At 38.6% G+C, this 24,784-nt stretch overlaps 1 protein-coding gene across 3 annotated transcripts; it reads left to right on the top strand.

The window, feature by feature from the left end:
• Nucleotides 1-1,801: 1,801 nt before the first annotated feature.
• Nucleotides 1,802-20,162, top strand: ACBD4 (acyl-CoA binding domain containing 4). 3 transcript variants are annotated; one of them, XM_087713359.1, is made up of 11 exons: nt 1,802-1,917; nt 4,873-4,960; nt 6,444-6,564; nt 7,568-7,652; nt 9,736-9,856; nt 12,427-12,519; nt 13,430-13,530; nt 15,444-15,519; nt 17,289-17,506; nt 18,948-19,001; nt 19,421-20,162. In XM_087713359.1, the coding sequence occupies exons 2-11, from the start codon at nt 4,879-4,881 to the stop codon at nt 19,529-19,531; spliced, it is 1,062 nt and encodes a 353-aa protein (XP_087569485.1). In that variant the 5' UTR covers nt 1,802-1,917; nt 4,873-4,878; the 3' UTR covers nt 19,532-20,162. The 3 variants fall into 3 exon arrangements, with proteins under 3 accessions (XP_087569485.1, XP_087569484.1, XP_013924636.1); XM_087713358.1 differs by having other exon boundaries at nt 12,418-12,519; XM_014069161.2 differs by having other exon boundaries at nt 1,839-2,037; nt 12,418-12,519.
• Nucleotides 20,163-24,784: the final 4,622 nt, after the last annotated feature.

Raw genomic sequence — 24,784 nt, 5'->3', positions numbered from 1 at the left:
GTTTTCTCCAACAACTTCATAAAAACCCTGACAACTAAAAGCTAACCCTTGCTCTTTTCCAGTAGCTTGAGGGCTACCACCCACCCTGGAAGGTCTGTTGGTTGTCAACATCTGAGTCATGTTGAGTTATTATCATAAAGTGTTCTAGTGATGTTTTTTACAGGATAATTCACCATTGCTTTCCCCAACCCTCCCCATTTATCCAGGCTTGGATACAGTTGATTAATCATACGGTCACATACAGTAGATTAATCTATCATATGTCTGGGTTAATAAAAGATGAAAAGTCATTTTAAATCATTTTAAAAACAAAAATACAATCAATTAAAACATAAAAAATGTTTTTAAAAACTGGCACTGAATAGTCCATGGGTTTCTGTTCCATGATTTCTGTGTTGTATCTTCAATGCATATCTTTCAAAGGCAATAAAATCAAAGCCAATACAGGGCAGTTTCTGGGCAACAGCTCACATGGTCTCTCTCTTGACTTTGTATCTTTTTTTAAGTATCCTCATTGATACTCTTGTCCAGTGGTGAGATTTATTTATTTTTACTACTGGTTCTGTGGGCGTGGCTTGGCGGGCGTGGCATGGTGGGTGTGGCATGGCTTGGTGGGCATGGTTACTGCAAAATCTCCATTCCCTCCCAATCAGCTGGATCTCGGGAGGCAGAGAATAGATGGGGGCAAGGCTAGTCAGAGGTGGTATTTACTGGTTCTCCGAACTACTCAAAATTTCTGCTACCAGTTCTCCAGGACTGGTCAGAACCTGCTGAATTACCACTCTTGCCCAGTTACTAATAAAGATACTACACAGTCAAAAATTGTAATGCAGCTGCCATTGCAAGGTTGCAAACTACGAATGATAGAAAAAGGATACAGAACACTAGTCCTTCTCTGCCATTTAGTAGTCTTCTGAAATTTTACAGCCAAGATAAGGTGGCCCCAAAGTTCAATTGTTTCTATTTTATCCGACATAAAATACAAATAAAATCCTCAATTATACATAATATACAAATCAAAAACCCCAAACTTTAACCTAAGACTGTCTACTGTTGACCTCATCCCATTCCTAAGAGGTCTGTAAGGGTGTGCATAAGCACGCAATTGTGCCTATTGTCCCTTCCCTACTGTCCCCATTTATTGGTACCCATTTCATTCATACTCATGTTTATTCTTATACCTATTATCTTGTAAATGATTGACAAACCAAATAAAAATAAATAAATAAATAAATAAATAAGTTTGCTTAGTATTCAGCATAAATTTACAATATATCCAACTTGGTAACGCTTCCACCATCCCTTTTTTGCTAAGCAAAATAAACTAATACGTTTCATTCAGATGAATAAATAAGATGAATAGTGATTCCATGTGATTTTTACACTCCTTGCTGTGGCCTTCAGGCTCTTCTTTTCAACTCACATTGATAAGTGCTGAAGAAACTCCGTACACCTTTATCTTAAAAGAAATTCACGAGGTTGGCAATTCCATAGTTTACAAGAAACATTCAGGAAACTACATCTGCTTGTGTACATTTAGAATGAACCCAAGAGCTGATTTATTAAATGGAGAAAAAGAAGCTCTTTACCAGGAGGAGGAGCTGGTAGGCACATTTTACAGGTAAAGCTATGGAGGTGCGAAACAAAACACACGGCGAGGCACAAGATAATAAAGAGAGGTATGTAGCATCAAGACGGGGGAATTTGCTTCTGTTAATTGGCCGAGATGAGAGGCGTAACCTTCTTGGCTGTGCAATGATTTGCTGAATCTCGCTTCACCGTGATACGGACGATTATGGGCGGGACTCAGAAGGTCAAAATTGAAACAGCTGCTAATGCAGTGAACAAGAAGTTGACAAACGCGATGTGCAGGCACAGAGGGAAGTGAGCACAGCAATTTGTGCAGCCGAGTACGAGGTAGGGCTGGTGAAGGGATATCCATGTCATAATTGTTGGAAGGAAAAAAGGGGATCATCGCTGAGTAGCGGATTTAGGTTCACCTGACGGACATTAGATGCCGGCGATATAGTCCTTTCGGTAAGCCGACGTCCTTTCGGTAATAATCTTTGCGGCAGGATGACGGAAGAAAGACGGAAGTAAAGCCCCGGGCTTCCACGTTGACCCAGAAACAAAGAAATCATCAAATGCAATTACAGAACGGGACTGCAGGCCTGCCGATACTCAAGGATCAGAAGAGGGCGGTGGGAATTTGCGATCAGGATTCACATAGGAATGCTTAGGTTTTAAAATGCAGGCAGAGGCATTATCTGAAATTATCATAGGAATAACAAACCAGTTGCTAAATAAATTGGCATTTGGGAGGAATGGATTTAGGAAATTAGATTCTTGTTTTGGAATGCTTGGGGAGACAACACTTATAGTTGCTACAGATGTTCATCTGAATTAGGTAAAAAGCATTTCAGTCTGCATTGTATCAGGAGGTTGGGAATGTCTTACAAGAGAAAGATGGAAGAGGATGTCAAAGTTAATACCCGAAGCACTGGAACATGGTTTGCATGATAAGACAAAAAAGAGGCAACATACTAGCTCTGAAAACAGAAATCATGTCATGTGACTGCAGTGCTTGGCATAGAATATGACTGAATGTAATACTCTATTGGCATTGTCTGAATGATCTAGTTGAGGAAATGGCATCTCTTGGCATCAATGGAGTAGGTACTCCTAATGTAAACTTCAGGATTTCCTGCAGAAAAATGTATCACAGACAATGGTCAATAGCTCTTTAGCAATATGTTTAAATATCACATTCAGTAAAAGATAAGCTGTGTCCCATTGCCAGTGGCTGGGGGAATATGAAAAAGCTAATACATACCTGCCCCTTTTGTTTGTTTTTCAGCTGATATTTGGTTGGTCAATTAGAGAAACACAATCTGGGGCTTGAAAGGGTTTTGGTCTGTTCTAGGAAGTTCTTATCTTTCTAAATGCTGGCTTCCAGCTAGGCTGGCTGGAGAATTCTGGGAATTGAAATCCACCAGTCTTAAAGTTGCCAAGTTTAGGGACCTCTGACCTAGACTAATAGAATAAATAAAAGTTAGGAAAAACTGGCTATCACTACCCATCCCTTTTGTTTTCAAGTTAATAATCTTAGATTTGTTTGTTTTTATAAAAAAAATCTGAACTCTGGGTACTACAGATAATTCTCAACTTTTAACAGTTCATTTAGTGTCTTCAAAGTTACAACAATGCTGAAAAAAAGTCTGATTACTGTTTTTCATACTTACGACCATTACAGCCTCCCCATGTCACGTGATCAAAATTCAGATAATTGGCAACTGATTCATATTTATGACAATTGTAGTGTCCCAGAGTCATTTTCGACCTTCTGATAAGCAAAGTCAATGGGAAGCCAGACTCACTTAACAGCCATGTTACCAATTTAACTGCAGTAATTCACTTAACAACTGTGCCAGGAAAGGTCATAAAATAAGGCAAAATTCACTTAATAATTGTCTCACTTTAGCAACAGAAATGTTGGGCTCCATTTTGGTCATAAATCAAGGGCTATCTGTAAAGCAAAGCTAACTGGCTTTGACCTAATTGTTTTTGCTTTTGAACTTCAACTGAAAGTTATGATGATGATGGTTTGACACTAGTTTTGCATACCTACCTGCCTGGGCATACCTACCTGCCTGGGCATGCTTCCCAAAATCTTTATTTGTAGATTGCAATATTGCAATATAAAGTCTTGAAACTGATTAGATAAGAATTGCACTTAAGGCTGACTGGGAAAATAAGCTCTAAATTCAGACACAGCAATGAAACAAAGTGAAGCTAAAATTCCATCAGTGAAACAACTGATTCTCAAGTCCTGCAAAGCTACACAGATCATGAAACTGGAACTTTGCTCACCTAAGCTAGAAGAACCTGGCGTTCTTGGTATGGTGTCAGTGCTCAATCAGAGAAAGTGGCACATGAGGAAGATTCTTAAGAGACTCTCTCCCTGCCTAAGTTCTAGAAGGTCTCACAGTAAGATATGCATTTTAGAATTAGGTGTTTCCAGATATGACTTTTCTGCAACAATCCCTCCATGTTGGTCACAGAATTTAATGGCATGGAGACTTATTTTCATTTAACCTTCCAGTTTACTTCACACTTAAAAAAACTTTTTATGTAATTGCAGAAAATATGATAAGGAGGGAAACAGCAAGTTGTGGCCAGTTCTGGAGAACCGGTAATGGAAATTTTAGGTAGTTTGGAGAATCTGTAAATATAACCTCTGACTGGCTCCACCCCCATTTATTCTCTGCCTCCCGAGTCCCAGATGATTGGGAGGAAATGGGGATTTTGCAGTAAGCTTCCCCTGGAGTGGGGTGGGAATGGGGATTTAACAGTATCCTTCCCCTGCCAAGTCCAGCCAAGTCACGCACACAGAATTGGTAGTAAAAAAAATTGAATCCCACCACTGGCAGGATAGAATAGCTGCACATGTATTTTGATTGGTAATGCTAGGAACCCCTATCTAGAATCATCATTAGGAGCAAGAGATTGAATTGCAGCTCAGTCAACAATTTGGAAGTTAATTTGGCTGTATATCTATGGACGTTTACCTCTTCTATATAACTAAGACTTTATGGACTAACTTCTCCAATTGCTTTATAAATACTATTTGTAAATACATTTTTCTGTATAATACCGATTATTCATTTTAATTAACAAAGTTAATTATAATAAACAGGATCTTGGGGAAAGCATAGCTCTCTAATGGGATCTTGCTGTAACTCATAAGTCACTGAGCAGGAGAAAAACGTTGGAAGAAAAATCCTTCTTTCTACCACTTCACTCATCTCTATACCCCTTTCCCCTGGAGTCTGCATGCTCCAAGTTTCAACCTCTTTTTAAAAATCTGACTAGGTACCAATGGGGTTGAAGACAGAAGAAGCGAATTGCCAGACACAGTTTGAAGCAGCTGTTCAGGTCATTCAAGGCTTGCCCAGGAATGGTAAGAATCTCTTTGAGGATCTTCTCAGGTTACTTAGCTCACCTATAAGTGCTGGAGCCAAATGCAAAAGTTATCAGGCTTCTCCGAACAGCCACAAAGAATAAGAAGCCAGATATATAAATTCAGGAAAAAAAAGTTAAAACTCTTATTTTCCCCAGTTTGAGCAGTATATCTTGATGCAGCATTCTACAGGTTTTTTTCATTCTTTACATGCAGCACTCAACTTGGTAGAAGAATGTAAACAATAATGGCTATTGGTTAATATTCAGAAAGAGCAACTGCACAGCAACCTGTGATTTAGCTTGAGTGACTAGGCCAGTGATGGCGAACCTTTTTCGCCTCGGCTGCCAAAAACACGCACGTGCGCGCTATCACACGCACTCAAGTGCCCACCCACATAACTTAATGCCCCCCTCACCTTCGGGGACTGCGCATTTCTGTGCAAGTCTTCCCTGCCACTCCCTGTTCTGGCTGCTTCCCCTTGGCTAACACCCAGCGAGGGGAGAAGTTGCTCTGCCACAAATGGGCGGAGACCAGGGTGTGGGATACTCAAGTGTGCTCCTGTGTCAAAAAACCTTCCCTTATCATTCTCCTGTGTATAGATTGGTTCCTTTTTACTTCGGCAGGTTTGAATCTGGTTGCTAAATCCCTCCCACCCCCACCACCAAAGAGGATCCTGGACACTACAGTCAATAGACAAATGAAGGGAGCTGCTGGCACAGGAGAAAGACAAGCGGCAAGGAAAGAATTGAATTCCAGCGATCAGGCAGGATCCCCTTTAATAGCACGGGGGAGGGGGGAAACAGAGCAGCCAGCAAAAGGGAAAGAAGCCCCTTTTCTTCTTTCCTTGCCGCTTGTCTTTCCCCCGTGCAGGCAGCTCTCTCCTCATTTCTGGTTTGCATTGGGCTGTTCTTCACCCTTTGGAGGCTTAAGGGAATCCTCTGGGGAGCAAAAAACCACCAAAAATCAGGCTCTGGAGCTGACAGGGCAACGCCTCGCGTGCCCTTAGAAATGGCTCTGCATGCCACCTGTGGCACGCGTGCCATAGGTTCGCCATCACGGGACTAGGCTGATGTGTTTATATATTGACACCTATTTCCTCCTTATGAAATGTCCTAAAGAAAAAAAATATGTGAACTTAGATTCAGTTGTTTTATTTTCAGTATTGAACTATGGCTGGAGACAGATTGGTGTCAGGCACAATCAACCAGAATAACTGATGGATAGATCCAATAGATATTTTATTGTTCATCTATTAGAAAAATCTCGCCAGACTCATGGGTCAGCAGGTATAGGCCTAATTGGTTTGACCCCAGATATTTCTTCCCCCAAATAGACTCTACATTGGAATGACTACTTCCCTTAGAGGTGCCCCTTCCCTTCAGCCAGTGGTTCCACCACAATTGGGAACCTTAAAAATGAAATCTTGCCATCAAATACCTCTTTCCATGTAGGGTCCTGAACATGTTCTCCATTTCCTCAGCTTCCTATCGGCCTTCGTATGAAGAAATGCTACGTTTTTATGGTTACTACAAGCAGGCAACAATGGGTCAATGCCAGATCCCAAGGCCAGGATTTTGGGATCCTATTGGCAGATATAAATGGTAAGAAATCCAGTGACAAATTCTCCCAGTTCTAAATGAAACACTGTCTTTTCTGAGGTTTTGTTTGAGCTAAGCAATTTTGTTAGAATCCAGCCTATGATGCTATTTCAATGCTAGAGTATCTGCAAACTAATACATAAGCTTACCCAATTAATATTGTTCAATTTCACTGGATCCAGTACAAAACTGCTACTTTTGATCTAAAAAAGTTCTATAGATTTGGAGAGTGAAAAAGTCGATGTGTTGTCTGTATCAGCCAATAAGTTAATTGCAGAAAAGTGCTGTTTTGTTTCATCCTTGTAAAGAAATTACATACATGTAATTTCATCAAGAAACAGGGCTTTCTTTGAAGCTGCCCATTTGGAACAGCATTATTTATAGAACAGGACAAAATAGGTGGGGATGACATCATCCCAAAAGCCCCACCCCTTTGGCATATACAAAAAGTGGGACTTTATTCCCAAGATGCAACTGTCATCTTATCTATTTTGACACTGCCTCTCTCCCAAATACCACTGATTTTGACTATAGACTAGAAGAGCTAAAAGGCCTCTTCTGGAGTTTCTCTCATAAATTCTATAATTTTGTTATTTTTATCATTGTCACTTGCTATTTTTTAACTGAATTGGATCCAGACTTAATCTTGATATAGATTCATTATTAATCTAAATCATATCAATGTCTATTAGAACTGCTTGCAGAGCCAATCCATTTTTAAATTTTTATAATTGTTTTAAATAGAGTCCTCCGCTTGAAATGTTCAACCTGGACTGTAAATATTTTAAGGTATTCATGAAATTGGAGTAAAGAGAATATGATTCATAGCATACACAAACTAATGACCAGTCATCCCTGAGTGATTAACCCTAATGCTCACACATAAGAAATCCTTAAGAATGAACCATTATGAGAGATTCTGAATTTCTAACTAGTTCAACCTATGGCAGGTTTTTCTTTAATGAAGCTCTTGCCCAAGATAAGAGATATTTTGGGGTTTTGGCAGGGATGCCTGGAAAAGCTTGGGAAAAATGACCAAAGAGGAAGCCATGGCTGCTTATATTATGGAAATGAAGAAGGCAGCCCAGAAGGTAAATGGTGCAAAATATTAATGTCGGTTGGTTGGGCTTTGGATGAGGTTGTTGTGGGAACTCCTTATAGTGAGGAGTGTCACTGTAAGTGGGCTGCTAAAAGATGCAAAGTGGAGAAGACAAGAAAGAAACGACAGGAAACTCAGCTTGAATTTATGTTTAAGGACTTAAAATTCATACAACTAAATTTATATGATATATTTTATTTGGTTCTAACTATATACTTACCACAAACATGCTAATTATTATAACGTAATAGCTATAACCCTGTTTCCCTGAAAATAAAACCTATTCTATAAATAATTTTAGACACCGAGTACCCAAACTGCGCGCACACGCATGCCCAGACTGAAAGGGTTAGGGTTGGATGGGTGCGTACGTTCGCAGGCATGCACGCATGTGCAGCAGAGACCCAAAGACCAGCTGGCCAGCAGGAGGCGGGGTATCCCAACACCGGCAGCGAGACAAGAGGTAAGATCTTTTTCTTTTGTGAGCTTCTGTTTTGTCGTTAGCAGAGAAAGAGAAGCTCATGAAAGAAATGCCCGGAGATCTGACCTGGGGCAATAGCATGCGCACCACCTCTGGCATGCGTGCTATACGTTCGCCATCATGGCCCTAGCATGTTTCTTATATATGGGCCTAATATAAGCCCTACCCTAAAATAAGTGCTACTTAAGAGTCTGTGCAGCCTCTCACACCATTCCATCTGATTGCTCGAGGTGCTTCAGCTAGGAGGCAAGGCAGGGGGACGTGGAGCTGCCACATAAGCCCCACACCGGCTTACATCAGGGCCTTCACAGGCAGGACATCCATGCCCAACATCTGCCTCATGGTGGCAGCACTGACAGCCATTTGCAGCAGGAGCCCATGTGGCCGCCAGCCCACTTCTCCTGCTTGCTTGTGTCTGCAATGGAGCAGGAGGCCGCATGGAGTGTTGGTGCCATGGCTGCAAGGTGAGGCAGTTGTTGGCGCTTGGGGGACCTAGCTGGAGAGCCCTGAAGTAAGCCAGTGGGGCCTGTGGGGTAGCTCCGCCCATTCACACACAGCAGCACCGCATGACCTCCTGCCCCGCCATAAGCAAGGAGAAGTAGTGGGCCTCCCATACATGAAAAAATAAGACACTCCCCTCAAAATAAGCCCTAATACTTATTTTGGATGCCAAAAGAAAATAAGACCCAGTCTTATTCTTGAGGAAACATGGGTGCATACTAATATTTACATGCTTAATTAGAAAGTATTAGCAGAATTCAAGTTTGGAGATTTGTATTGCAGGCAAATTTGTGTCATAATTACTTAGAAAAATTCATTGCTTCTTTTTCCCTACTTCAAAGATAAGTCGTTGTCTGGCCAATTTAGTGAAATATAACTAATTCTAAAAATATTTAAATGGAAAACAAGCAGGGAGAAAACTTCTCAGGTAGGTACCCATCTATGGGTTCCACCACAAAACCGCGGTCGACAAAAGCACGCTCGACGAAAGCGCGTACATGATGTCATCACAGCGCGACGAAAACATCGCGCTGTGATCGGTAAATGTAAAATTTAAGCGAAAACCTTACCCTAACCCCCCCAAACCTAACCCTAAACCTAACCCTAAACCTAACCCTTAACCTAACCCTAAACCTAACCCTTAACCTAACCCTAAACCTAATGCTAACTCTTAATCTAACGCTAAACGTAACCCTAACGCTTAACGTAACCCTAACCCTAACCCTTAACCTAACCCTAACCCTAAACCTAAACCTAACCCTTACCTTTATGTGAATCGACTTGCTTTAATTTTATTTTTATTTCAATTTTTAATTTTTTTCGTCGCGCTGTGATGATGTCACGTACGCGCTTTCGCCGAGCGCGCTTTTGTCGACCGCGGTTTTGACGGGTCACGCCCATCTATGAGCTGGAATGCCTTTATTGAGTGCAAGTAGAGATCCTGCTATTCTTTTATGAAAATCAAGAAGGCATCTCAGGAGCCTCCCAGTAGGTCATTTCAACAATGCAATCACTGCAACTGCTTCCAGATCTCTCAAGGGGATCCAGAGAATGGTGTTGTACCACCTGGGATCACTTCTAGACTTTCTGGCAGGTGATCAACACTGTGCCGATGGACAAATCTTCGGAGGATATGTTTGTATACTTTGAACCCCTCTATGAAGTGATCCATGATATGCCCAGACCACCCGAATCCTTCTTCAAGAAAAAATCAGGTATGATTGTGGGTAGCAAAAGCAGGTTGAGAGGGAGGCATTTGGGATACTTTCACCAGCAGCTGTGATTAGATAGCTATACGCTTTTCAATTCAAGATCTACAACCTAAAGTTAAACGTAATCTTACTCTCTCCTTTCTTTTGGCTCCTTGACTTCTGTGTGAAGTCACTTTGCTGGTGCTTCCATGTAATTTAGTTCACAGAGTATTTTCTTCTTGGGAATTTAAAGATCTTGTTAGACACGTTTGGTTATGGAAGATTGGTCCTCTAGGCCAGGGAGTTTCAACTAGATGGTTGTTTTTTCCTTCTTGTTTTTGCCTCCCAAGCCCTAATCTTAGATACTTTGACCTATCTCCAAATCAGTTTGGAGTAGAGCAGTCAAACCTGCTTTGGCCTGTTTGGGACTTTGGCAGAGGAAGCAGCCTCAAAAGATCTACAGAGCAGCTTGGGATCAGTAGGCTTAAAAGGAGATTTGGCCTGTCCCCAACTCTTAACCTCTTCCTGCAGTGATGAACAAAAGCCACTCAATGGCTGGATTAATAACACATTTTGCAGGTTAGTTAAAGACCTAGCAAGTATTCAATCAAAACATACAATATTACATTTGGTTAGGATTAACTATGGTTAATATTTTGTAGCTGAACAATACAAATCAAGCTTGTTTGGCTTATGATTCAGGGTATTGTGTGAACCCAGAAAAGTAGATAATCTGGTTTTTAAAAAGTTGTGTGAATATAGCCAGTGGTGACTTCCCTAATGTATAGTTCAAGCTAAAATAGGATGAGTAACTCATGCCTCACTGTGCAACACTGCAAACTGGTTTTGGGATAAATTCATGGGGTCCTTAACAAAGGGTTCTCTGCTGTCCAGTGGGCTTGGCTGCAGTTTATATTCAGCAGTGTAGCAGCAGACAATTAAAAGTGAAGAGCTAACATTTCCCAAAGTGAAATAACTTTGGAGACATTGTGGGTAAAATAAAGTAGCAGTTTGCCTATCTGGCTTTCAAGAACCTGTGAGATCATGAACTTGCCAGGGTACCAGGACTGTGAAGGTGCTTAGGAGTGATCTTTTCCCATGCTAAGTTTGAATGCCATTTGTATTAGCAAAATACAAGAAAACTGCCCAATCAAATTGGCTGCATGGCTTGGCACTATGTGTTCTCTGCCTTTGAGTGGCATCTGATATAGGCCATCTGAGCTATTCATAGGAGTGGCTCCCTGCTATGCCTCTATTTTGGTCTATATACGCTACTACGCTGTTTCTGTTTATATTGTTGGTAGCTCAGCAAATGGCTGAGCAGTTCACCTTCTCTGATGTAATCCAAATCACAGGATGGTTATGGGGGAAATTGAATGATTACTAATTTGAGTTCCTTGAAGGCAGGATATAAATCAAATAACTAAAATAAAGATCCTCAAACCCAGTAAATAGCGTATCTCAAAAATCTTCCATGAGTACAGATCCAGTTTTTCCTAAGCCTAATTTCTTTTTTGGTAGAAATACATTTGTTTATTAAAAATTTCACTGTAATTTTGCCAAACAATTGAGAAGAGAGCAGTAGAAGCAATTTCTCATTTTAGTTATATCCTTTTTGTTTCCTTAAATTACTCAAGGAAGAGTGAAAGTCTTCATTTAGCTCAGTGGATGGTCTTTTCTAGAGTCACTCTTTTTTATGTATTCTAAAAGCTTTTCTGCTAAAATAAGGCAGCCAGTGTTGGAAACATTGGGTAAAGCATTAATCTCAACTATAGACGCCCACAAGATGATTTTGATTTTGTAATTCTTTCAGTCTAACCTATTTCTTAACTTCATTGTAAGAAGAAAATTAGAAGGCAGTTCTGTGCATGCTAACCTCAGCTCCTGAATGAAAAGTGTGGTAGGCGTCTCCAACCATTTTTAGGAACTTTATTTTCCAAGCATTAAAGAAGACATGAAAAGATCTTTACAGTCAAGATGCTGTTTCTGCCCAGACTGTTCCATACTGTAAGAGTAGTTAAAAAGCTCTTTGCTTGCTCTGTTCTGTGACTACTCCCTTCTCTGCTAATCATCCATTTTAAATCAGGAGGTTGTCTTGGAATTCCAGAGACCTGGAAACAGTCATACCCAGTTTGGATATTATTTGCCTTATGGCCATTAGCTTCAATAAATAATACTCTTGTGCTTAAATTAAATTAAAGCATGGTATGAAGCAAGACTTTGCAAATCATTTGGCAAGAACTGGATTGGTTCCTCAAAGCTTCCAAGGCATCATATATGATCAAAGACTTGGCACAAGTTGTGGCTGTCTTAAAGTTTCTGGGCATGTGTGTTTAGATTTGAAATCCATCTTTGCTGAGGTCCCTAAAATCAGCCATGTCAACCTTTCAAGGAGCTGGAGATCTTATTGTCTTTGAAGTACAGATTCAGCAAAGCACTTCATTGAATCATTTCTATAGGAATAGCAAAACTAGACCTAATCCCAAACCTAACCCTAATACCAAAGATGTAGTGCTGATAGGGGAAAACTAATACACCCCAGGCTTTTAATGATGAACATTGAAAAACATTCTATCCTTTTGCAGTTAATCCAGACTCAGAGACTGCGTCTTTGCAAAACAGTTCATTAGATGGACTTGCTGAAATCTGTCCAAATTCACCAGTATATGAAGAGTGGAAGCAAACAGGCAAGCACATCTCATAAAATGCTATAATGGGGGGATATTTGTACCCTGTGTATACATGTATTCCCAGTAGATAATGTGCATTCCTTTCACTTTATGTTGAATAATGCAGTCATTTTTACTGTAGGATCATTGTTACAGAGTGAAGCTACTTCATGCCAAGGGAGAGAGAAGATTTTGCATTCACTGCAAACATTCACCCCTAAGAGGAAATTATATTTGTATAATTAGAAGAGCTGGTAGCCTGCTTCCTGCTCCTTATGAATTCAGTCATTAAGAACTAAGTGTGTAGTGAGTGGGTGAAATTACTTCCTTCTTCATAAGATGTCTTTTAAAATAACCAAAGCTAAAATTTGTTGACATTTCCATTGTGAGAAAGAGATAGCTGATTTGAAGTAGGGGGCTCTTTCCTTCTTCCTCCTCATCCTTCCACTTTCTAAAAACTAATGTCATAAATTAGAAATCAGCCTATTGGCTTATTGATGCCCAGCTTGATTCTTGGATCTTAATGTGCTGCATATAATTTAAGTAATTGGATCAAATCAGACTTCTGTGTATTATTTTCCTTCTCTTCTGTAAATCAGATAAGATACCTAGGCAATTCAGATTTATTTTTCTTTATAAAATGTATATCCACTGCCATTACCAGACTCTTGTGGATCTGACATTTTGCAAAGCCAATTTAAATAATATGCCCACAAAAACAGTTTTAAACATTTAAAATTTTAGTAAGGTACTAAAGCGTCCCTTATTGGTCCTAATTTATGGGGAAAGGCGTAATACCTGATATCTGGCTGTTCAGGTTTTGTAAGATACAATCACTTGGACATGTATTCACAACGACACATATCTGTTCTGTTTTTTTTCTTATTCTACTTTATTATTTTTATTCTGAGCCATTCTTCTCTTGCAGGATCTGGCCTTACCAACAAAGCTATAAAGAGCAGCCAGGTGACAAATGATTCAGAGAATGGGGTGTTCTGTGATACCCTAGAACAGGTGGAGACTCACCAGGTGATGAAATGATACAAGGAATGGAAATGAAAAGAGAAGGAAGAGGCTTAATCTAAAAACTCTGCCTTTAAACACAGCCAAATGGTCTATGCCAAAATGCTGCCATCCAGCACATAAGTTGCTAGAAAAGTATTGGATTGTCCTTCCTGTTGATAACTATTCTGCTTCAGTAACAAAGGTAGTGGTTGTAGTTGGTGGTATTCTGGATATTTGAATTTTTTAAAAAGCACTTGGTGGATTCTTCTGTTTCGTTTCCCCTTTCCACCAAGCATTCTCATGAGATGGGCAACTGTATAAATTTGATAAATAAATAAGTAAACAGCTCAGGCACAGAGATGGCCCATGCTGCTTGTCAATTTGTCTAGCACTTTTCTGAAAGAGTGCTAAATCCATGTAAAAAATAATCCAGCTGCCAAATTACAGGAGAAGCCACAGATAAAACAGGAAGGAGCCATCAATAATAAGCAAACTCCATCTCAGCTACTGCTGCCATCAAGTGGCCATGGCCAGCAGCTCCTAGAAGTGGCCTATTTAGTGGGTAAAATGGCACTACCACAACATCAAAATTACCTTTTGCCAGAAAGAGTGAATAATGCTTCACTTGTTGAAGGGTTCTGACAAGCCTTAGCTTAAAAAAACAAATCTATCCCTCTTCCAGAAGAATATTAAATTTGTGTTTATAAACTTGTACATACCAGAAGTCTCTATAAGACTTCACAAGTGCTTCAGAGAGCCCCCAGCAGGCAATACATGGGCATTGCAAGGCCTTTGTGTGTCCAGACCCTCCTGCAGCCCAAGCAAGAATGGCTTTGGAGGGTAATAACCAGCGGCAAGAAGGAAGTGGATATACCTCCGTGAACCTAAAGAAGACAGTAGAAACTCTGCAGATCCCATTCCTGACTGCACCAGTAATCATATCACTGATGGATCATATCCACATCAAAAATTGTGTCAGCAAAAGAGGAAAAATATTTTAAAACTAGAACAATTAAAGGCAGCTTTAAGTTCTTGATGTGAAGGAAATAAAGATTATGAAGACACAGCCTAAAAATGGTCACTGAGCGAAGGCTGTAGTACAGTTAGGAAACCATGAGGAAAAGTCGTCTGAGTAGAGTATCCTGATCCTACACTGACAAATTCAATTGTTTAGGGAGGTTGCAATAAATTATATTCTGTTCTCCCATTGTCAGTTTTGCTATATCTAATCATTTACCGGTATATCACAGAACTAATTTTGCTGTGATCAGATTCTTTTAAAAGAATCTTTTAATCAGCTCATGGTCCTAAGCCATGTTTATCTAAAGATCCATCTTTTAAGGACATGTAATGAGTGACTTGTGTAATTTGAGCTGTTCAATCAAACTAAAGCAAAGTTCTTTTCTAGATACATGAATTTAGGTAAAATAAAATGTGCAACAATATCAAAGGTGTTTTTTTTAGTACATTAAGGCTTGCAAGATCTGAACAGATGGACTGAGACAAAACCACTTGGTTGTTTAATTTTCACTTACTCACACACATATAAACCGTGAGATGTAAACTTTCAAAACCTATTTGAAATAACAATAGGGAGAAAAGGCATCTCATGTTTGGCTTTTAGTCATTTTAAAAAATGGGTTACAAGTTTATTCCCCCTACAGCATTGCTAAGGAGGGTCAATCATCCCACTTGAACACTTGGCCTCTCAGGCACCCTACTCCAGATACAGTAGCTCTAGAATTATATTATGACTTTCCTCTCCACGGAATAACATTTGTAATCCCTTAAGGCACTTTGTAAGGTTTCCAAAAGAAAACTAGGTAGTTTCCTAACAATTAATCTTCATTTTAATTTGAATTGGAGAGAGGAACACTGTAGTAATTAAAGTGGCAAAAAAAAAAGATTCTAATTTTTTACTTTTTCTTTCTCCATAGGCCAGAAGGCTATCAGCCAAACAAAGCTTTCCCTTGAGCAACCCTCCCAGGAATCAAGCTACAGAGAAAACAGGATGTAAGTTTTAGAGTATCCTTAGCTGGAAAAGGAAGATAAATAGAAGGGACACCTAATCTTTTGCTTCAGAAAGAAAGCACAGAGACAGGTCTAGGACATGTCTATAGGTGTTGTGGCTCATGCATTTGGCAACAAAATCCTATGTTTCATCCACGAGTGCAAACAGGTCTGAAAAAGAATTAATTTGCTTTCATTCTGAAGTAATGAAGGCACAGATAAAATGTGTAAGTTTTGCAGAAAATGTATCTTTTTACTACTAAAAGGACATCCACAAAATATATTCTGTTGTGTTTCCACTGTAGAAATAATCCTTGAGAGAAAAGATGAGAACAAAAAGTAAATAGGGTTAGATGTTGAATTGGGCAGCCATAAAAGTCAGTTTTCAGAAGGAGTGAGGTACAAATGAGAGATATTGTAGAATTCTGGCCAGTTATTTTACCACATATTTCAGCCAGAGCCAATCAGGAATATGACCAACATCTATTATCCACTTCCATTTACATATTAATCAGAGGGGAAAAAAGGGAAATTATGCCAAGGCTAAGATCATTTGGAACTAGAACTGAATCTCACAAGCTGTATTTAAATATGATGAGAGTAGAGTTTGGAGTTTGAATGAACCATTATGTGAAAGTCCTTTTCCATTCAGTATCACTCCTATAGACAGATATACACAAGTTTTCCTTCCTGATTTGATAATTTACTACAAGGAGTATTTTATTTGAAAAATGTAGTGAAAATATGTCTTTCCAATCTAGGATCTTTTGTTTAAAGAAAGGGTGGGAAACATGCAACAGTAATTCCATTCCAAAACTAAATTACAAGTTTTACTCGGCAGGGGTTGATAATCATATCCTGTGTTCTTATTCTACTTCTTGATGGACTCATCTGATTCTTGTAGCAATAATATCTTCCAATTTTCTTTCCATAAATATTTTAGGAGAATACTTTCCACAATTTTCAGTTAGCAGAACATTCAAAGCACCTAGACAATACACAGTTGGGGAAAAGCATAATAGAAAAATTACTACTCAAAACAGGCATGTTGTATACCAGCTTCTAAAATCTGTTCTAGGCCATTTGTAAACTGAACACCAGAACTGTATAGCAGTCAGATACCAACCACTAGTCATTACCTCCTGGAGGAAATGTAGCATTGTTCAAGAAGCTGGAGATGGTGGTTTTCTGGAGCACAATATAGAAACCCTACATACAGGTATCCATTAGTGTGATTGGGCTGCCTTATACAGCATATGGTTCAACTGATAATACAGAGATGTCCTTTCTTACCTTGGTTATGTTGGAGAATTCTCTTGATCAGCTCAAGTCTTGACCTTGTGGAAGATTAATTAGTAACATACTAGTGTAGATTTAGCTGGTCACTATTCTTCCCTTCAGTTTTTTTGTCACTCCCCTTGTCTTGTTTTTATTGATTGCCCTGTTGTTTGATTAGCTTAAAAGATTAGGGATTGTGAACAATGTTTCCTTTATTTTCATAACTTCCAAACAAGATTTGGCTGCCCTTTTCAGTGAAATACATGAACTTGTCATTAGTTTTGATACATTGGAATCCCTTATATTTAAGCTATCTACCCTATATTGCAAGAAAAAACCATGTAAGCCCCCTAAATGTTATTCTGCGCCTTCCCATCTAATTCTGACGCACAAGGATAGATATGGTATCCAGGCAGATTTAAATTCTGGGACCTCTTCATTTAAAATAGCGAGGTCTCATTATCTATCCATTTTACTTTATTTTTTTGCTACAGCTTCAATGGATCTTTTGGGTTCATCTCATCTTATACACCTGCAGACTGGCCTACCTGAGATCAGCCAAAACCCTGAAGCCACCAGGGAGAGCCAGATAAATGTCTTGACCCAGAAGGACATGACCTTGCAGGTGATGAACACCATCCAAGCTTTGCAGCAGGATATGAAAAAAGTGATGGAAAGACTCAAATGTTTGGAATCATGGGCAGCTTTGCAGGTATATTGCTTCCTCTAATAGCTGACTAGCATGTTGGTTTATAAAAGTACAAATCATTGTTGAGCTCAGAAAGTTCTAAAAGCAACATATAAAAAATGAATATGTGGGAGACAAGTTGCAAATCAAAAGTCTTGGAGTTCTTGCATAGAGATTTTGAAAACTGCAGTTCTACTAGTTCAACCCTAACTCTGTTTGATGGAAATAGGGTGAAGAGAGGGAGGGGAGTAACAAAAGGAAGTATGGGGAGAATAACAGGGAAAATTTAAGAATTACAATTTTAGAACTGTAAGCACAGATTACTCCACAATAAATTCTTTATAAACTAATTCAGCCTTAAAAGAGCTATTGTGCTGAAGGGCTGCCCACATTAAAGGTAAAGGTTCCCCTCACACATATATGCTAGTCATTCCCGACTCTAGGGGGCAGGGCTCATCTCCATTTCAAAGCTAAAGAGCCAGCACTATCTGTAGACGTCTCGGTGGTCATGTAGCCGGCATGACTAAATGCCGAAGACGTATGGAGCACTGTTACCTTCCCACCAAGGTGAGACATTGGTTGCACCAAGACTGCCCACATTCCATTAGCTTATTATGATAAAGTCCTAAACTACAGTAGAATCAAAATGCAAATAGAAGATCCTAACTTTCCTCCAGTACTGTAGTGCTGGAACTCTTGATATCTTCATCAGTACAAGCAGTCCACTGCTCATATATTAATATCTTTAGAAAAGAATCTGATATGCATCAAAGCTTTATCTATTGCTCTGGAGGAAAGTGGGCAAGATCCTTTTAGCTGGGTGCTTTAGGGTTCCTGAATTCACTTTCCAGGGAGCTTTTTTAAGCTGACTTGCATAGGGCCACAGTGGTTTAGCTATAGCTGCTGAATTCTGCTTTGTATTATTATTCTGTTTTGTTCTCAATATACTTCTGAATCCTCACCTTAGGTCCCAATAAAGCCACTGAATCTATCTTTATTTCTTTCTGTCATACCTAGCCCTCTCCTCCTCCAGGTTTTATTGATGTATCTGTACTGTTATGATCATTGTTATTTTATAACCCTATTGACTATATGTATAAGTTGATAATTGTCTGGTTTCACACTAACTAGCAGTGGCAAAATCTGTTAAGAGAAGAAAGCAAGTGTTTCCGTAAAAAAACACAAAATACTTATCTTTAAAACAAATACAAATAAACGAAAAGGCATCTGCCGTAGTTCACATGTTTACATAAATGGATATAGCAAGAGTTATAAAATTACATAAAATGTCAAGGATTCTGATCTTAAAAACATTGTTAAAATTTTACATGTATCATTTCCCATCCATGTATAAAGTTACCCCCAATTATTCTGATATTTGATATACATTTTCAACTTAGAAAATAGAATGAGAGAGGAGTAGTGTGCTAGTTGTTACATCCATCTTGATTTTTCTGTCTTTCAGCCCCATACGTCCATGTTGAAACCTTGCCCTCCATCCAAAGTACCTGATACAAAGGTATAGTGACTCATGATGGGAAATTTTGCAAATACATTTATACAAGCATCTAGATGGTACCAGATAATTGGCTGCTAATTCTGAGAGGAGTGCAGCCTTAAATGAGAAATATAGACAGCAATAGTAGTAAGGCACAAGTCTCCTCTAAGCTTATGTCAAAATGTTTTCTGTTAGTATTAACATATTTATTCCTCCTGTTCCACACCATCAATTCCCATTAAACAGTAAGAATATTTGATTAATGAATAAAACTTCAAAAGTAGTTACTTTCACTTATTAATCATTTTTATCTGAATCTTAATCTGAGAAATATTAAATGGATTGGAGAAAGCAGATCTCCTGGATTTCTAGAATCCAGGAAGGTTGACAAGCACTTCCAATTTTTTCTTTAGTCTCTGCCATTTTTTTTTATCTCACAGGACCTGCCAAGTTGGCCTGTACATCTGTCTCCTCATACTTGGCTTTTCTTGCTGGCTTGGCCTTTTGTTGTCCAGTGGCTGCTTTGGTACTTCCAGAGACAGAAGCGATGAATCCCTTATTGTCATTTAATAATAGTCAGGGAGAAAAACCTCCTGAAAATGCCTCAAAAGTTGGGTTTGAACTTCAAACATTGGACTCCTACCATTTACCATGCTTTTTCATATTTATCAATCTATCTTGCTACAATCCTGTGGTTGAGAGTGGAAGATACTTTAATTTTCTACAACTAAATGTAAACTAAAGATAAAGGTGAGTATAAAGGAAAATTTAAGTACAGATCCTTATTCCATAAGCATGAAGAAAGGTGCAAAAGGAAATTGATGCTTTGACAATATATATCCCGATAAGCCAATGGACTTTAACTTTGTGGTGGTTTTCTAAAAAAGGAATCTTGAACTCTGCTTTGATTCTGAAATTGAATGGCATGGGAATGGTAAACAAACTTTTAACTAGTCCAGGAAAGGAACATTTCTGCTACCAGCTCCCCAATATGTAAGGAGCAATGAATGTGACAATGTCTTTTTTTTGTCGCAGACAAAAAATTATTATAGCTTAAAACTATAAACTAAATTATAGCTGTGGAAAATAGTTTCATATTAAATAAACTGTGGTGTCTTTATTTGTCTATAACACCTACTTGTTCAAAAACAAAACAAAATAAAAAAATAATTCCTAAGAAGAGATTTCTGTTCATTTGCCTGTGCTTCCTCTTTCAACCAAGGGATCAAAAATTGGGAATACTGGTCAAGGGCCTAATGTGAGCATTGTGCTATTGAAATGATCACATAATGGAGGGAGTCTTTCACATTTGCTACTATCAGGTTCTTACCAGAGATTCTAGAAACAAGAGATTGACAACTTGATATGGTAATGACTAATCTCATACCTCAACTTAAAATCAGAGGCCAGAGAATCCCCCTGAGAATGAACAGAGATGCCTTTCCCTCAATACTAAAGTTCCTTACTATGTCTCTCTTCATTTTGGAAGCAATGCATATAGTTAACATTAAAATATCTGCATCCAGTTCTGAGGATTACAAGAAGATTGCCGACAAAAATGAAATATATTCAGAAAGACATTTATAATGACACCAGAAAGTGAGAGATCCAATCAAATCCAGTAAGGCAAATCTGAAGAAGTTATTTGGTATATCTCACCTAAAGAAGAAAATATTTTAAAGCTCATGTAGCCAAAGAAACATAATTATCATATGTTGCTCAAGAGGATTGGACCTGTACCAACTATTTCAAATGATAAGAAAAGATTCTGAATAAATATCAGGAGCTAAGTACAGCATTGTACAAGTAGCCTCCCCACTCTAACTTCCAAACAACTCTACATGCCACTCTCATCTCGAGAGATTATCTCAGTTTTCTGAATAGTAAATCTGAGTTGAACTGTTTTGTTTGTAACTCATAGTTAACAGCAGTGGAGGGCCACAAGTGTTCTTGTGATGCAAGCTGCCTCTGTTCTCTTTTTTCCACCCCTAGGATACATTTTCCCTGTGATGATGAAAAGAATGATACTTTAAAACTCACAAAAATTGTATTATTTCTAAAATACTATAACTGGTTATTATTGTTTTAATTATCCCAATCTGGAAAAAAGTGGAAAAACCTCAATCTTATAACATGTTTCCAATGTTATATGCTGTTAAATCAATCGCCTCTGGTTTATGGCTTAGCATGTGGGTTAACCCAACTATTATAGTTAACCATTTTTGGCTTAGAAAAGAATTAGTTGATTTTTTAATGGCTTGGGAGCTGCATTTTTAGTTGTTAATATTTCAGGAACATCTAATCACAGAGATGTTTTGCAAATCATGCACTAATATATCAAAATGGGCAGAACTGAAATGTTTTGCCCTTCTATGCAAGTTTCAAATAGATTTCAACTAAAATATGTGATATAAAGCTTAGCAATACCAAAAGATACAAAGGCTGTGCTCTCAAAAATCTATCTTTTGTGAATATATTTCAGCAATATGATATTTGGGAAGCTCACCACTAATTTCCAGACATTTGCAAACCCAGTTCAAGTGTATAATCATGCATGGCCCTTGCAATCTGATTCTCCAATAAATTTGCAGAAAATGGTTTGGAATGTTTTCATAAATTAGTCATCTACAAATTGAAGGTGTGGTGACAATGAACAAACAAATATGAGCAATGCAGTGCTTGCCCCTTCAGAGCTATGTTTTAGGCTGAAAAGTGCTGGATAAGGTCTACAAACACTATAATGAAGCTGCAGCGCTCCGGTTTGGGCTACAAAGGCTTTTTGCAAAGATGGCAAAAGGCTTTGGAAACGGAGGGAAAGCTTCAGACCTTCCATCCATTTGCAAAGCCTTTTGCTGCAGATCTCATCCAGGTCTCCGTTTGCAGTGAGCAGAGGCCTAAAGTACCATTAGAACACAAGAAATCAATAGCATGAGATCTCCAGCTACAGATCTTGTAGTACTTTAGGTCTCCATTCTCTGCATACTCACCAAAGACCTGAGGTACCAAAACAGGCGAAGAAAGTAAAAGATCTCTAGATCTTCGTAAGGTGAGTACAGTATCCACAGCCTAGTACCTATGAAAACATGCTGTGTGGAGTGGGTGAGGGGAATAGCCAGGGTGAATGTTGCAGAGGTTCTGCAGTTGTTGGTAAGGGTGAACAACTGCTGTGGTGCTGCAACATTCAGAGTTTTGGGACTAGGGGATGCTTATTGCATAACTTCGAATGTTTGCTAAGGGAATGTTCGTAACCCGGGGATTACCTGTAGTTAATTGCAATCATATGCATTCATTGCAATCTGATAGGACAAAAGCAGTGACAGAGTGGTTTTCTTCTACATAGGTAGGAACTTTCAACAAGTGTTCTCTGCTCTCTCTGGGCAGATAGCCTTGTTGCTTACTCTGTTCTGTGGTCCATATAAACATTTTACTGGCATATCAAAAATGTTATCTTGTAAATACAAAAGAGTTTTGAGATCAACTATTTTTTGAGAGTGCTGCAGCATGCCCTTGGAAACCTAGATGTGCTCTTATCCCCCAAGTGTTGTCTAGTCCTGGAATAAACATATACTAATATCTTATTATGAACTGGGAAGAAGGAGGGAGTTCATAGAAGAAAAACTGGTAATCTGCCTCTCTCTAAAAAATTATTTAGGAAGGTCTCACCATTAACCATTTCTCACTGGACAAGCAGGAGAGTTGGAACGGGAAGTAATCTGTAGTAAATATAATATTTATATTAAAGAGCCAGTTTGATGTAATAGTTAAGATACCAGGCTAGAAACTGGGAGACCATGAGTTCCAGTTCCTTCTAAGACACATGCCAGCTGACCTTAGGCCAGTCACACTCTCAGCCCTAGGAAGAAGGCAAAGCAAAAATTTTCTGAAAATTACCAAGAAGACTGCAAAGACTAGTCCGGACAATCACCAGAGGTCAACTCTGATACACACTCACACATACAGGGCGGGGCATAACCTTTTCCTAGGGGGTCACAGCAACACTTGTAATAACAACACAAATAATTCATACACCATTCGAAAGCCCATCAAAAACTGAGTTTATTGACACGATTTAATAGTCAGTATGACCACCATTAGCCCTTCGAACAGCATTCAAATGAGGTGGATAAGAACACAACAAATCTTCAAACAGTTCCGTTCGATTTTCCAGATTTTCCAGAGGGCAGGGCATAACCTTTTCCTAGGGGGTCACAGCAAGATCGACAGCAGTTTACAACTTCCGCGACACCTCATTTTAAAGCCCATAAAAAACTGAATTGAATGAGCTATTAAATGTTAAATTTGTTTCGGTTGAAACTTTGAGAATGAATTTGGAAACTGTGTTGAAAAATCTGGAAAATCGAATGGAACTGTTTGAAGATTTGTTGTGTTCTTATCCACCTCGTTTGAATGCTGTTCGAAGGGCTAATGGTGGTCATACTGACTATTAAATCGTGTCAATAAACTCAGTTTTTGATGGGCTTTCGAATGGTGTATGAATTATTTGTGTTGTTATTACAAGTGTTGCTGTGACCCCCTAGGAAAAGGTTATGCCCCGCCCTGTATATGCCTAATGTAAGAAGACAGCAGATAAGAAGACCCTCAATCCAATTCCTGAAGCACTTGGTTTGGTTGGCAACTGTATTTTTAACTCAAAAGTGCATTTTCCTAAGGTTCATCCAAGATCTACAGTTCATAAATTAAATTTTTGGCTGTGGTCCAGCCTTTTAGAGTGGCCAACAACAAATTCTTACTCCCACTTAATTATTTCCTGAATTTTCTCTCTGATAAAAGGCCTAGGTAATTTGAGAAAACAATAAACGTTATATTTTGCTCAAGTCAGAGCATTCAAGTGTTTTAATATGAATATAGATGCATCCCAAAGCTTAGGGTAAAATTGCTACTGTAACTAAAACAATATAATTGATTTATTTTAGCCAACAATATAAAACAGAATTCATCATATTCTTTCATGGAATAAATTTTGTAAGGTGCCCTGGAAATATTTAAAAATTAATCCATAAGGTAATTATTAAACTAATTAATAGTGAGATGAAAATTTCAATAGTCAAAATATTGGTAATTAACATATGTCATATGCAATGTACTGAACCTAAAGGGCCTACATGTTACTGTAGTCCTTGGGGAAAACTGTATGTCTACGTGGGCTTTGCAATCACATTTACTTTTGGTTGCCAAATGCATAGGACCTCTTTCAATAGAGATAGAGCTATTCCATAAAAGGGTGGTTTAACCTTAATGAGTTATGCCTGTGAGGCCCCATGAACAAAAATAAAGATATAGAATTACTTCTAAGCAGTTTCCTTTAAGTTCCTCACCTATCTTACTAAATCTTACTAAACTAAGGCAATTATTTGCATTACTATAGATATACTCTGAGAATGGCTAGGGAAGTACCTTAATTCTCTTCTTTCTGACCAACTATCTAAGCTTTGCCTCTGAAATCCAGATGTTATGCCTCACATAGCCAAATTTAGTCTACTTAGAGCATCCCCATCAATGGAAGTTAATCATTATATTATTTTTTAAAGACCCAAATCAAATAATCTATCTCCTACTATATTCTGCTAATGACTATTTTCAGAAATTTTAACAAAGTACATTACAAAGGTATCTAGAATCACCTTGCTACATAGACATTAAAAATGTATACTAATTTATGGAATTTCACATCTTTCCCTATGCTAAATTGTATGGGTTGTTGCTGCTGGCTATGTACAATTAAATCCAGTTGAGTTAGGGTTGCCAGCTCTTTATGTTCCTGTAGCTAACTAAGCCTTTTAATT

The sequence above is a fragment of the Thamnophis sirtalis genome, unplaced genomic scaffold, assembly GCF_051295495.1.
Source record: "Thamnophis sirtalis isolate CommonGarterSnake01/CBP01778 unplaced genomic scaffold, rThaSir2_p1.2 scaffold_4, whole genome shotgun sequence".
Taxonomy (NCBI): Eukaryota; Metazoa; Chordata; class Lepidosauria; order Squamata; family Natricidae; genus Thamnophis; species Thamnophis sirtalis.
This window is presented reverse-complemented; position numbering and strand designations above follow the sequence as displayed.

What these genes read in the sequence shown, in the direction of transcription:
- ACBD4 (XM_087713358.1), top strand. Translation starts at nt 4,879, where the DNA reads ATGGGGTTGAAGACAGAAGAAGCGAATTGCCAGACACAGTTTGAAGCA. An exon ending in AACAGGTGGAGACTCACCAG is followed by an intron (nt 13,531 to 15,443) that starts GTGATGAAATGA and finishes CTTTCTCCATAG; the next exon opens with GCCAGAAGGCTATCAGCCAA. An exon ending in AATCATGGGCAGCTTTGCAG is followed by an intron (nt 17,507 to 18,947) that starts GTATATTGCTTC and finishes TCTGTCTTTCAG; the next exon opens with CCCCATACGTCCATGTTGAA.